Source organism: Aspergillus affinis (genome assembly GCF_023601865.1).
Source record: "Aspergillus affinis strain CMG 70 chromosome Unknown NODE_215_length_31103_cov_89_894669, whole genome shotgun sequence".
In the NCBI taxonomy this organism is placed as follows: Eukaryota; Fungi; Ascomycota; class Eurotiomycetes; order Eurotiales; family Aspergillaceae; genus Aspergillus; species Aspergillus affinis.
The window spans coordinates 1-13,480 of NW_026515996.1; the positions used below are offsets into that span (position 1 = coordinate 1).

At 54.6% G+C, this 13,480-nt stretch overlaps 7 protein-coding genes across 7 annotated transcripts; 4 read left to right on the forward strand and 3 right to left on the reverse strand.

Moving 5' to 3' along the window:
• On the reverse strand, positions 1-2,627 carry KD926_004479 (Zn(II)2Cys6 transcription factor; the record flags this gene model as incomplete). The annotated part of the gene is made up of 3 exons (XM_053095186.1): positions 165-1,372; positions 1,439-2,157; positions 2,223-2,627. Coding segments are annotated over 3 exons (2,332 nt in total), but the record flags the coding sequence as incomplete, so codon positions are not given.
• Positions 2,628-2,764: 137 nt separating this feature from the next.
• Positions 2,765-5,427, forward strand: KD926_004480 (transcription factor domain-containing protein; the record flags this gene model as incomplete). Its single annotated transcript, XM_053095187.1, has 6 exons — positions 2,765-2,950; positions 3,293-3,841; positions 3,899-4,065; positions 4,131-4,307; positions 4,380-4,712; positions 4,776-5,427. 6 exons carry the CDS (start codon positions 2,765-2,767, stop codon positions 5,425-5,427), a joined length of 2,064 nt encoding a protein of 687 aa, XP_052950110.1.
• Positions 5,428-5,913: 486 nt separating this feature from the next.
• KD926_004481 (MFS general substrate transporter) lies at positions 5,914-7,205 on the forward strand (the record flags this gene model as incomplete). Its single annotated transcript, XM_053095188.1, has 3 exons — positions 5,914-6,068; positions 6,165-6,795; positions 7,137-7,205. 3 exons carry the CDS (start codon positions 5,914-5,916, stop codon positions 7,203-7,205), a joined length of 855 nt encoding a protein of 284 aa, XP_052950111.1.
• Positions 7,206-7,956: 751 nt separating this feature from the next.
• On the forward strand, positions 7,957-8,631 carry tpcF (glutathione S-transferase tpcF; the record flags this gene model as incomplete). Its single annotated transcript, XM_053095189.1, has 1 exon — positions 7,957-8,631. One exon carries the CDS (start codon positions 7,957-7,959, stop codon positions 8,629-8,631), a length of 675 nt encoding a protein of 224 aa, XP_052950112.1.
• A 456-nt stretch (positions 8,632-9,087) lies between these two features.
• On the reverse strand, positions 9,088-10,029 carry KD926_004483 (alpha/beta hydrolase; the record flags this gene model as incomplete). Its single annotated transcript, XM_053095190.1, has 1 exon — positions 9,088-10,029. One exon carries the CDS (start codon positions 10,027-10,029, stop codon positions 9,088-9,090), a length of 942 nt encoding a protein of 313 aa, XP_052950113.1.
• Positions 10,030-10,441: 412 nt separating this feature from the next.
• On the forward strand, positions 10,442-11,983 carry KD926_004484 (uncharacterized protein; the record flags this gene model as incomplete). Its single annotated transcript, XM_053095191.1, has 1 exon — positions 10,442-11,983. The coding sequence occupies one exon, from the start codon at positions 10,442-10,444 to the stop codon at positions 11,981-11,983; it is 1,542 nt and encodes a 513-aa protein (XP_052950114.1).
• Positions 11,984-12,160: 177 nt separating this feature from the next.
• KD926_004485 (ankyrin repeat domain-containing protein) lies at positions 12,161-13,363 on the reverse strand (the record flags this gene model as incomplete). The annotated part of the gene is made up of 1 exon (XM_053095192.1): positions 12,161-13,363. One exon carries the CDS (start codon positions 13,361-13,363, stop codon positions 12,161-12,163), a length of 1,203 nt encoding a protein of 400 aa, XP_052950115.1.
• Between the last annotated feature and the right edge of the window lie 117 nt (positions 13,364-13,480).

Here is a 13,480-nt window from a genome sequence, read left to right on the forward strand (position 1 = left end):
CCCCCCCCCCCCCCCCCCCCCCCCCCCCCCCCCCCCCCCCCCCCCCCCCCCCCCCCCCACCCCCCAACAAATACATCTCTACCCCCACCCCCACCACAAATAAACAACACACATCATACAACACCACCCCCCCCCCCCCCCCCCCCCCCAATCCCCTCACATACGATCCCATTCCTCCTGCCCTTCGGTCATAGGAAAAAACGAGCGAACGAATTCGCCCGTGACAGGGTCAAACGGAAAGTCCGAGCTCGACAGGGGCGAGGAAGGCATTTTCGGGCCTTCCGGCTCGGCCTGGTCGACAGGCGGTTGGGTCGAAAGGGCAGGGGGGAACGGGGCCATGTCACTAAGATCGTAGCCCATGCCGTGGGCAATGCGTCGAAGACTACTATCGCACAGTTCCCAACCGCGGCGAGATGCATGGCTGTGAATCGACATGGCCGCGAGCCACCGAACCGCTTTCTTGCACTGCTGCAAGATCGTCTCATCGGTCCCCGGCATATGGACGCAGCGCCAGGAAAGCTCCAAGAGGAGAACCGCCGCCGACTGCATCACATAGTGAAGAATGCACCACCATGGGCATGTCTGGTAGAGCCAGCGCGCATCGGGAGCATCCGGAATGAGGTCCAGCATTCCACAGGCCGACTCCACGGCCATGCGTGCTATATCGCGACTGAAGGATTCCTCCTTCTGCGTGTCCCGGCGACAAAGGCAGGGGCGCCCCACCGTTAATCGTGAACTATAGAACAGAAAGGCGAGCGAAAGCTGGCCGTAGTCCAGTGCGGAGCCGCGGTCGAGTGAAGACATGATAATGTATTCCCGAGGGAGATTAGACTCCCACAAATCAATGCGAGCTTTCTGAATTTGGATACGGCGCTCGATCTCGCGCCATGGGATCATACAACAGTCTGGCGAATAGACCTGATTGACAGTGCCTTGATTGATCACCGCTAGATCTACGTAGTAGGTATATTCCATGGCGCGGCTAGGGGAGAGGCTTTTAAACCACGCTCGGTGCTCCTCGTTCCCAGGGTTGCTCAATTGTGCTCCGCCCAGAGGGTACCGATGGTGAAAGGCCAGGCATGACTCGACGAATTGCTGATGAAACCCCTGATCGGTTAAAAGACGGGTGGCCATCGGTGACGACAGCTGCTCCTCTGCCAGAGGCAAAGGAAAGGGCGTTTTACTGATGCAATCAGCCATGCACGTTGTGCGGCCCGTCATGACGCCCAGCAAGTTTTCGAAGGTATAGAGGCACCACCAGACGCGATAGCGCGCTTCTTTCGACGCGGGCATGGTGGTCGCGCTACCGTCTCGTAAATTCAGGCCTAAAGAAACCGATGACCGAATGGCCATTGAAATGATTCGCCAGGCCCTAGAAGCCGAGGGTTACCATTGGCTAACGTTCATGCCAGACTGTAATTGTGCAACTAGAACTCACCTGTTGATGTGATCGCATGCAAGCAGATAAAATGCAGTCAGGGCTTCGACCTGGACTTGCTGCAAATCCGGGTGACTAAAGAGCACGTCGCCATTCATGCTGAGAATCCGTGCGCGCGTCAGGTATACTAGATGATCGTCCTTGTCCCCGCGCCAGGAAGCCTGAGTGAGGTGGGCATGCTTCGCGGCGATGGCAAAGATGAGGTTTAAGATAGCCAGCCACTTGTCTCCCGGCCGCACGGAGTCCCCGAAGAATTTCTCATATTGCGATTGAAATAGCGGGCGATTGATAATTGGGAAAAATGGATGCACCGTCTCCAAATAATCGGCGAACAAGTGGTCCGCAATGGGTTGGTGCGGCATCTGGTATACCTGCACCGGCCCCGGCACCGAGATCTCCAGTTGGTCTAAATGATAGTTCACGGCCGGCAGCGTATTTTCCGTCTCGTCCTCATCCTCGGGGAGTCCCGTCGACTGTCGAGAGTACTCCTGGGCCTCCCCCTGTACCTTCCGCAACCATGTGATCTCGGAGTTCTTGCCCATATAACCTGTGGCACGAGCGCCGGGCGATCGGTTTAAATCCTCTTCGACGCAATCATTGGCCTCCAGCGATCCGACGGATGAAGGCGAGCTGGGAGTGTCTTCCTCATTCCTCTCCGTCCAGGCTCCCGACGTTTTAGGCTGCGGAAGAGGCGACTGGTCTCCATTGTTAACGGCGTACTGATGCGGATCGTTAGCGACGCGAACATGGACGTCAAATGCTACGCCGCGGGCTTTGTACCAACCTTGCTCAGCATGGTCTCAATGCGATCGGCAGTGCGGCCATCGACATAGGTGCCGACATCCCTGAGGAGGGACTCATATTCGTCGATCCGCTCAAAGAGGTGGTTGATGCGTCTGGGAGCCCCGGCGTCCGTTAACGATCGGATCCCTTCGCAACCTGACGGGGGATCTAAAGGCAGAAAGTATTCGACATACCCTTGGGTTCTATCTCGCCACGACAACGGATACTGGCACGAGATGCGCATCTCCTTACACTGGCGACACACCGGCGTGTCGCCGCTACATTTGGTCTTCCGCTGTCGACACGTTTCGCATGCCAACCGCACGCGGCGGGCACGTCGAACCACCGATCGCGACGATTGCCGCGGAATAGCAACCTTGTCTATCGGTCTTGGGTGCATCTCCATCTTCTCGTCACCGGGTGTCAAGCGTGGATCTCCTGAACGCAGGCCAGACTACTCTTGGGAGATTCTAGCCTAGCTAGGTACATCTGCGCAGAAGCTAACGGAGTGGGCAGAGGGATCGAAAATGCCTTTTGCGTCTCATGCCTGTGGATGGATGGGAGATTCAACCGCCAGGAAAGGGGCAAGAAGGGAGGGACCCAGACAAATCTCGGGAGGTTAATTGTTTAGCGCGAAAGGCTGAGGTCAACCTGAGCTCATTCCATGGCGATTTCGCCGTGACGCGCGAGGGAAACCAGGTACAAATAACGTCATCCTACGTCATTAGGGTTTGTTGTTGTCTCCGCTCCGATCTACTTTTTTCTAATTATTTTTGATTTTTTATTCTTTATTTCTCGATTTCACATTTTGCACCAGTTCTTGGAATTCCCCGCATAGATCTTCTACAACTAAAATCATTAAAACCGATCGGGGCCTGTATCCTAGCACCACCGCCAGCGCCCATTCGTAATATCCACCCCCTAGGTAGATCGGGTCCCCAATGTCGGCGCTCATCACGAGCGATGTCTTGAGCGACTGCTCCGCTCTCAACAATTACGGGCTCAAGGCAAGTGTGCTTTGATCCTCGTCCGGGATCGCAGCTGGCTAACGCAGTTTCACTTGGGGAAAAGTGTTCGCCCGTCGCACCTTGCCAGAGCTGCCAGTACGGAACTACTAGCCGGGTGGCCAGGCCGTCCATCCATGGCGACAGTCTGCTCGATGATCTCTTGGAAGTCTTGCGATCATTGCACGAGCAAGATGCGTATTCCTTGCTGGAACTTATTAGGGGAAATGCGCCGTTCGACCAGATCCGCGGCTCTATCAACCATGCGCTGAGCCGCGTGCGGGCCCAGTCCGACGACGAGGGCTCCTTTCGCAGACTGCAGGCTATCCAGCACAGTATGGAGGCGTACAGCCGAGTGCCGCCCTTTCGGCCAAGGATCATGGATCTCCGGCTGCTCGGTCACCATGCTCCCTATCGGGTCCCGGCAAGTCCCTGGACGAGCGTGACGGACGACGACGACTTGGTGTCTCATTTGGTTTCGCTTTATTTCACCTGGGACTATCCGTTCTATGCTTTCCTCGATCGTCGCGTGCTGGTCAAAAATCTCGTCGTAGGCAACGTGTCCTCTGACTTCTGTAGCCCATTCCTCGTCAATGCTCTGCTTGCGAATGCTTGCGTACGAACCCTTGGTCCCCGGAAAGAAGCCTCGCTAACGCCTCTCCCGGATTGACAGCATTACTCGCAATACTACTCGGAGGCCTATGCGGTACCCGGTGATATAAAGACGATGGGGACCAAGTTCCTGGCCGTGGCCGAACAGCTTTTGCAAACCCACCAATTCGAATCGGGGACCAACGTACGACTCGCGTCCTTGCAGGCCACCCTACTCTTATATGAAAGGTGATGGATACCTTCCCGCGGAATATGCTCACGCGATAGTCTAACGCATGAATCTTGTCTCCCAGATACTCGATGTCGGGCGAAGACGACCACGGCTACTCTATGCTACATCGCGCCACGGAGATGGCCGAGGCATTGGGGATTATCAACAGTCCGCAACTCAACCTTGACGAGTCGCGAATGTCGGAGGACATGATTACCTCGATTAAGCGGACCGCCTGGGGTTTGTTCCAGATCGACACGTAAGTGGGATGCCCGGCGCCATTCTCGATGGTATTTATACTCGTACTCACGTTCAATTGACCCGACGACAGAGTAGTTCACGCGAATTTCCTGCGACCCAGCCGTGTTTTCGAGGTGAGTGTCATCCCAATAGACCGTGAGACCGACACCACGGATATCTGGACCCCGTATCCGATCAGTCAACCGGCTCGGGCGTCGTGGTTGAGTCAGTACTTCGACGAGGCCTGCCGCCTCTCCGTCATTGCCCGAGATATCTCGCGCGGCTTGCAGGCACACTCCGATCCCGATCCCGATCTCCGGCCACATAAACGGGCACTCTACGACAGGCTTCGTCGATGGGAGGAAGAACTGCCCCCAGCGTTTGCGCCCGCCAAGAAGCCGGCGTCACACATACTTATCCTCCGGTTCGGTCCTTCCCTCTACCCAGCCCTGTGCGCCAGAGTAGGCTAATCCCTTTGTGTCTTTAGGATGCGATATCACGCCCTGCTGATCAATCTGCTGCTCAATGGGCTAGGTGGAAGCCTCCCCTTTCATCCGTCCCATCTGCAGGAGCCTAGGGGACGGTTCGACACGACCGCCAGTACGGAGGCTTGGGACACGGCACTCTCATCAGCTCGCGAGATCGCCGGCCTCGTTCGGCTGCATCGCGAGGAATACGGTATCGTTCGGGCCCACCCGTACACTATGTACACGATCATGTTAGCCCTGTTTACTCTGCTGGAGCACCCCTCGTTCGAGCTTCTGGACCGCGACTTTCTGTCCCTGACCAGCTCCCTATCCGTCGTCGCCAGTTGCTCCCGCGTCGGAAAGAATCTGTGGCGCATCTTCCGTCAGTCCGTACGCGCCCGGGTTCGTGATCAGCAAGTCGACGGCGCGGATGGCGTATCGAGCGAACGCTCGCTATCACGGAGCTCCTCATTGAGCACGGATCGATGGGCTCACTACGCCGAGGCGCTGCGAAAGCTGGCCGATAACGACGGGTCTGAAGAAAGCCCGTCGAACTACGTGGCCACGAGCATTGGGGATATGTTAGGCATGTTCGAGACTCTGAGTCTGGGTAATCAAGAAGACATACAGGCCCGACAAGAGTCCAGCGCCTTTCGCTTCTCGCCGTCATGACACGAGAGGCTTTTGCGGCATGGCCGGTTCCAGTGGCAGCAATGTGTATATCGTGTACGATTCCACTCAATTAAGTTCATCAGTAGCTATCCCTTCCACTGTAATCAGATCAACCCATCACAAATGGAGTTAATTGACCCACCAAGACCCGGCGCCTCGGGTTACCCGATGAGGCATTTCGGGCAGCCGGGCCTCAACTCCGCGCGACTGAATCCTTCATAAGAGCTCCTGCGGAAACGAAGCCAAGACTCACTGGAGTATCAGCTTTCTCTTAGATGCCAATTCAAAGTCTCGCTAGGGTGCCTCCACAGTTCATATAAGGTCAACATCCCTAGTGCAGGAAGGACGAGTCCCATCCACCGATTTGTCGGCAACTGTTCTACAAAGATGGCTACCGAGACACAATCCCAGGTCTCTCTCTGGCTTGGTCTTGCAAACTCGAGGCTCTCCCCAGGTCGCGCCTGACAAGCTTGACGAGCCCGCCGAATGGCACGGGTCAAACCGCCCACCGTCGCCGTATCTCAAGGTGTTCAGTGCCAGCTTCTCATTCTTCGTCGTCGGGACAATGACGGTAGTCTGGGACCGGTCATCCCCTATCTAATCCGCACGTACGAGATCGACACGAACATGGTAGAGATCCTGTGAGTCCGCCCCGATGATGTCCGACCTGCTACTGACGGACGGGCCGGTTACGCCTGCACTTTCTTCGGTTGGTTCGTGGCCGCCTTTTCCAATAGCTCCCTGACGCAATATCTGGACTTGGGTACCCTTCTCATCGTCGGCGCCGCTCGCCAGATCCTGGCGCATGTCCTGCGGTTTTGGCTGCCGCCGCTGCCGCTCTACGCCGTCACCTTCTTTCTCATCAGTCTAGGCCAGGCGTACAACGACACGCACGCCAACAACTTCGTGTCCACGCTCCCCGCCGCCCACCGATCTCTCGGGTTCATCCATGCCATGTACATGGCGGGGTGTCTCGTGGGACCGTTGATTGCGACCGCGGTCGCATCGGCCAACACCCACTCCCAGTGGAACCTCTTCTATGCTTTTCCCCTGGGCATCGGAGTGGCCAACCTGGCTCTCGTCGCCATCGCGTTCCGAGATCGCTTCGAGTGGATGGCGCAGGTCCGTCCAGCCGGCCCCTCGACCCACGAGGGACGCGGCAAGGCAGCCTGGGCAGAAATTCGGGCGACGCTGTCCACTCGGGGGGTCTGGCTGCTCGGTCTATTTTCCTTCTTCTTTCTAGGAGCAACTATCACGGCTAGCGGTACAGCGACCGGGGCCATCCTGTCATTATTCACGCTAACGAGGCTCAGGGTGGATGGTGGAGTATCTGGTGATTGTGCGGGAGGGGGACATGAAGAACATCGGGTACGTCCTGACCGGATTCTATAGGGGGTCCTTTCTTGGACGACTAGCACTGGCCGAGCCCACGTGTCGATTCGGCGAGCGTCGAATGGTGTTCGTCTATGCGGTGCTGTGTGTGGGCTTGCAACTCGTGTTTTAGCTGTATGATCCCGCCTAACCGTCCCCATGTTGAATCGCCCCCGGCAAGCACTGACGTGTGCCAGAGTCCCTGAGATCGTAAACTTCCGCCGTGGCTGTCAGCTTTCTAGGCTTCTTCTCGGGTCCCTTCTTCGCCACAGTAGGGTGACGCGCTCTCCCCACCCCCTGACATCTCTATTCGTTGCAATTGACCCTGTAATCATCAGGGCATCAACGTGGGATCCCGGATCTTCGCGCCTGAGATCCGATCCTCGGCCATCGGTAAGGTCTTCTGACGCGTCCCGATTGTGAATTAGCCCTTCGAGGCTCGCTGACAGCGATAGAGTTCGTGTTTGTGCTCGGTCAGTTCTAGCCCTCGGGCGAGACCGAAGCTATATAGTATATAAAAACAGGCAATACGGTTTGCTTGCCTCTCGAGTGTCACCATCTCCCGGGGTGGATCCTGCCCGGACGAGGTGTGAACGGATTGATAATCTTCTGATGAGCGTCGGCTCTGAAAGTGCTAGGGAATCGGATGGAAACGCTTGATTATCTCTAATACTACCACTGCAGAGGTTCTAGAAATGCAGCGGTCCAGTGTGGGTCAGCTGACTGACTACCTAACTACGTGCAGGCTAGCGCCGCAAGCCATACCAGCAGGCTCCAACATCTTCCACTAGAGGAATTCCTAGTAACTATTTACAATTCTTAGGAATCCCATCAAACGACAGGAGGACGATTACTAATACCCATTTGCCGTGAGACTGCCAAGTAAAAGGGGGGTGTCGTGGCGAAGGCCCTCTACGGCCCTCGGGTCGTTGCAAGGCCGAGAGTCCGATCTATAAATGATTATTATAAATCGCGTCAATGCTTATTCACGCTGATTCATCACCAAGATCTTTCCTGTGTGTCAAGGGAGAACGGCTACGACAGTACATACGAGGTCCGTAGCGCTACGCAGAACTATATATGAGAATGAACGTCTAAAGTGAACCGGCAACCCGGCGATTTTCTCATTATTCAACTATACTTATTCACCCGCCGATCATGTCCGAAATCAAACCCATTCAGGTCTGGGGCAAAGGAGGCGCGAACCCGCCCAAAGTAGCCGCTGTGCTTGAAGAACTGGGTCTCCCCTACAGAGTGATCACCCTTCGGCTGCCGGACGTCAAGAAACCTGCCTACCTGGCCATCAATCCCAACGGTCGTCTGCCCGCTATCCACGACCCGAACACAGACCTGACGCTATGGGAATCCGGGGCCATCGTCGAATACCTGGTGGAGCGGTACGACGCCGAGCATCGATTGGGTTTTCCTCGGGGCTCCAACGAGGCCGCGCAGGCCAAGCAGTGGCTCTTCTTCCAGACCACGGGCCAAGGGCCGTATTTTGGCCAAGCGGTCTGGTTCAAGAAGTACCATCCGGACCCCGTCCCCAGCGCGGTGTCGCGGTATGTCGGCGAGATCAATCGAGTGACGGGTGTCCTGGAAGGCCATTTGGCACGACAGGTGGGCCAAGGGGGAGACGGGCCCTGGCTGGTAGGCGGGCGGTACTCCTATGCTGATCTGTCCTTCCTCTCCTGGCAGACTCTCGTGACCTATGTCATCCAACCCGAAGACGGCTATACGGTGGAGGACTATCCGCACGTCAAGGACTGGCTGGCCCGCATTTCGGCCCGTCCAGCGGTGAGAAAGGCGATGGGGGATGTGGAGCCCCTGAAGTAACGGGGGGATCTTGTGGGATGGTTACGGATGTCGTTCATTCTTCATGTTCATACTTCACCTTTCATACTATGTGAACACGCCAGTCCGTGGGTGGATGTAGTCAGGTTTTCTTTTGTGTTCTATAACCAAGATATAAGCCGTCTTCCGTCAATAGCTCGCATGGCTTAGTTGGTAAAGCGCATGACTAGTAATCATGAGATCCTCGGTTCGAATCCGAGTGTGAGCATTTCTTTTTTTGTCTTTTTTTTGTTTTTGTTTTTGTTTTTGTTTTCTTACGGGCCACGACTCATTCGTTGTGTTGTGTATTGGAGCAAACGAATTCTGAGAATCATACAACCATTTATTTATTTACCCGGTGTCACCTGCCGCGGGGATCCTCGGACCCTGCATCTGGGTAACTTGTCCGATCCCTTTACCTACGGTGGAAAAGCCTCACAGCAGACAAGGGGATTCCACTTAAAGGTTTTCCAATGGCTCGTTCGATGACAGGACGGCGTCCCTCACCCACTGCACTTGCGCCGCCAGCAAGTCGGGACGGATTAAATGAATGTGATGGCCACAGTCCGGCAGGTCCACGAAACGATGAGTCGAAGACAGCTGCAATTGTGCCATTTGCATTCTGCGATCCACCGAGTCCCAGCGATTCAGCAGTTGGCGAAATGAGCTTCGCTGGGCTTCTGTGCCGTGGCCGGCCGCCACCCCGGCTGCGTAGATGCGTTCGTAGTCGTGCGAGCTTCGGGCTCGGAGAACGACCAATGGCTTCGCTCCCAAGACTTGCCGGCGATATTGGTCTTTGCGTCCCAGGGTCTGGCATATCTCGTGTGCAGAACCGGCCTCTGCCTCGGACGTTGATCGACCGCGTGCGATGTCAATCGCTCGTGTACGCCATTCGTCGCGCGATAGACGGGCCCGGTCGCGCAAGCCAGTGACCCGGGCAAAGCTCAGGTCCCCCAGGACGGCGTCGATGGCCCGACGATGCTCGTCGCCGATCAGCTCGATCTGTTCCTCTGTCGCCGCGTCCGCCAGTACCATGCCAGCTACTAAGCCGGGGTATCGCTCCAGGTACTCGCGTGCGACGATACCGCCGTACGAGTGGGCGACTAGGAGAAACGGGGGCTCGAGCCCGGCCTGGATTTGCAGCAGGCGCAGTTCCTGGGCTGCGGTTGTCGCGCGTGGTGGATCAGGGCCGTCCTGGCTGCGACCCAGCCCTGAGCGGTCATACAACATCATGGGCGCAAACCCGCCTACAAGTCGCGCCACGGCCACGAACGAGGCACACACGTCCCCGGCGCCGACTATAAAGACAACCAACGGGCTGCCGGGGGCCCGGGAGATCCCACGGAGGGAAAGAAAAAGACTGTGGGATCCGATGTCAACTAGTGAGTTCGCGGGTTCCATCGTTGGGACGTGAGGTGGAAGCGAGAGAGTTCGTCGTCTGAAGGAAGACTGAGCAGGCGTTGGGCGATTGATCCTTGCGCCAACAGTCGCCAATCAGGCATCACGGTTCGTTAGTGTTGGGCGACTGCGATGACAAACATTGTACAACGTAACTAACTAACTAAATAACTAACTAGTTATAAATGTTAATTTTTTTTTACATGGCGCAAACCGAAGTTTAGCCTGCCGCATGGACACCTGAAATCGATGCCTGAGGAGTCTCCACGGGTTGGCCGTTTTGCCGTTTTCAGCAGATTCGGCCGCCATTCATTCCCCAAATTCATCATATTTATACTCATCCAGCGCCAGATTTTTGGGGAAGACATACCCCGATAATCCAAACCCAACTTCGATTTCCGTACCACCAAGCACCATGACAATTCCAAACTATGAAAACCTCCACTGGCGTGAGACCAGCCCCGGTCGATGGGAGCGCGACATAGACGAGGCCGAACAGTTCTATACTACCATGGCCAGAGTCTACGAAGGAAGCGGTCGCGTATTTTTCGCCATGACAGGCCACATTTCACTGTCTGTCCCCGTCCAGAAAGATTCATCTCATCGCGAAACTCTAGACCGGGTCTACGGTGCACTTCGACGAGCATGGCTGCAACTGCGATATGATCATCCGACCATCGCGTCCTGGACCGAATTCAACTCTGTCAGTCAGAAATGCAAGAAAGTCTATCAGGAATTCGGCTCAGATCTCACGAAAGATGTCTGGCTGGATCACACGGTGCAGGTAGTCTCAACTGGAGTGACGGGGCAGGAGTGGTGTAATCAAGACCCTCCAGTTCCGAAATTGCCTACTATCATTATGGTCATTCCATCTGTCAAGCCAAGCCAAGAGAACGGTTTCTTCCATTGCGATCTGGTTCTCCGATGTCATCATGACGTTATCGATGGGATTGGAACGCTTCACTTGCTGGATAATCTGATCAAGAATGCGTCGGGCGCATATGACCGGCTTTCGACGCCCAGTAACCTGGCATTTGGCAATGAGTCGAAGAACTTGAGTCCCCCACTGCGTGTGGCTGCTTCTATTCCAACAACTCTGTCATCCGAACAGCAGGCGCAATTCGACAAACTTGCGGCGTATAATGCCTCGCTTCGGTCCGGTGTCGAGATAGCTGCATTGCCATTTACACGCGGCGCACAAACACCTGGAAAGCATCAGCGTGTGGCTTTGACGCTATCAAGGGACCACACGCAGAAGATTCTGACCGCGTGTAAGAAGATGGGGTCTAGCGTTACTCATGCATACCATGCGGGGATTGCGATAATTGTTCGCGATTTGCAAGCGCGATCCGCAGAAGAAAGAACCGTGCGGTATTTCAATTACTGTCTTATCAACGAGCGCAGCCATTGCAACCCGCCATACAACACGCCAAGTCACGCGGCGTCGGTCTATCACTCCGTCTCCGGTCGCAGCTTGATTGTGGACATGACAGTTCCCGCGATTGGCGATAAAACTGAGGCCGCTTCAGAATCTGCAGAGACATCTGAGTTCAAGCGTGTGGCATCTGAAATCAAACAGCACTATCTGGAAATCTGCGACGACACTGGTCATATCCCGAAAGTTCCTCATTACTGGGCAAAGGGCACTCCGCCATATCCGGAGCCGGATGAATATCCAGTACCTCCAGTCCCTGGGCCAAATGAATCACCTTCAGTGTCAATCTCAAGCATGGGAGTCATTGATAATATCATTGCTCTAACTCGGGGTGTGTTTCAGCTAAGCGATCCGTGGGTCACGGGAGAAGAGCTAGGAACTGGACTTGGCGTTTTTTTGGGCACTTTTAGAGGCCGATTGGCGTTGAGTGCGGCATACAATGATGCGTGGCATAATAAAGAAGAGGCTGTGGATTTCTTGACTCAATGCAACGAGGTTGTTTGTAGGGGTCTAGGATTGTGATTCAATTGTGAATCGGGAGATGCTATGAAGCGTCAAGCAATGAAGGTTTCAGGTTTAGTTTTATATATGCATGGCATTCTGTAGATAACAGTAGGTTTTGCTTGAACGCTGTTCAACATCAGTACACAGATTAAGTGACTCGAGTCATTTGTATAGGCTGTCAAATCTGTCTGTAGTCTATTGTTCCTGCCTTTCAAGAACGACAGGGCTCTTATGTCTTTCATCATTAGCTTCATCGTCATCATCCTCTTTTTCTTCGTCGTCTTCATTCTCACTCTCTACCCATCTTATCTCATGTGGGCGAAGTTTTCTCATTGCCTCCTTGAGTAATTTAATGATCTCTTGATTCCCCCAGGCTCGGGCTTCCTCAAGCGGTGGCTCGTCATGCCAATTCAACAGATATGGGTCAGCACCGCGATCCAAAAGCAGCGCGACAACCCTTTCTCGCGAAAAAGGCTCCTCCAGATCAATCTCAGGCACCCGAGATGCTATATGTAAGGCTGAGTTACCCTCATGATCATTTACGGCATTGATATCAACACCGTGTTCCAGAAGTATTTTGACGATCTCCACATCCCCGAACTCCGCCGCGTCCTGCAGAGCCCTGCCGCACTGTTCATTCGGATCGGCACCCCGTTCAAGAAAAAGTCTCAACAGGGGTATGTTGCTCGCGCCAATGGTTTGGACTAAGTGTGGCGTCGAATTCTCGTAAGGTCCATGATGTCTGGCGCCTTGGTCGAGTAGGAATCTAACAATATCAACCCTTTGAGACTGAACGGCGCGTTTGATGACGCCCCCCGTTTTGATATCGGCTCCTGCGTCAAGGAGAAACTGGATTGTCTCGAGATTTGCGTGCAGTGCTGCCAATTCTAGGACGGTGTCGTCGGAAAACATAGCGCATGCGGAGCCAGTTGCGTGTATGCTTGCGCCATTCACCATAAGCAATTGAGCCATCTCGATATGGCTCGCCGCTGCTGCTTCATGGAGTGCTGTGTATTCCCAGGCAAACTTGATGCAGGCTCTATCGTTCACACTCCCTCCCATTTTTAATAGGAGTCTAGCAGCTTCCAGGTGATTATGTTTTGCCGCGTAACATAATGCCTGAGTGCTTGTTTCTGTCGGTATCTTTGAAGCGTTTGTGTTGGCGTAGATTTTCTCTATCACTGATATCCGTCCCTCCTCGGCAGCCCATGCCAGCACTGACTTCTTGGAAGTAAGGATGTGGGTGGCTATTCGAGAATAGAGGAAAGACTCTAACACTTGGGAGAAACAGGACGATGTTTGTAGCCAGGCGCTTACATCGTTAAGAGCCAGGAGTTCTGCTATCATAAACACGATCTCATAGGGTAGACGGGCTATAGAAGCCCGAGTTTGTGCCATTGCAGATAATTTAACTGAAGGTACTTGAGAGAGATGAACATGTAAGAATTGGAAAATGTGTCCTTTGCGTTGAAATAATTTCGAGGACATCAAATATAAGAGAGTTAGCCCTCCTAT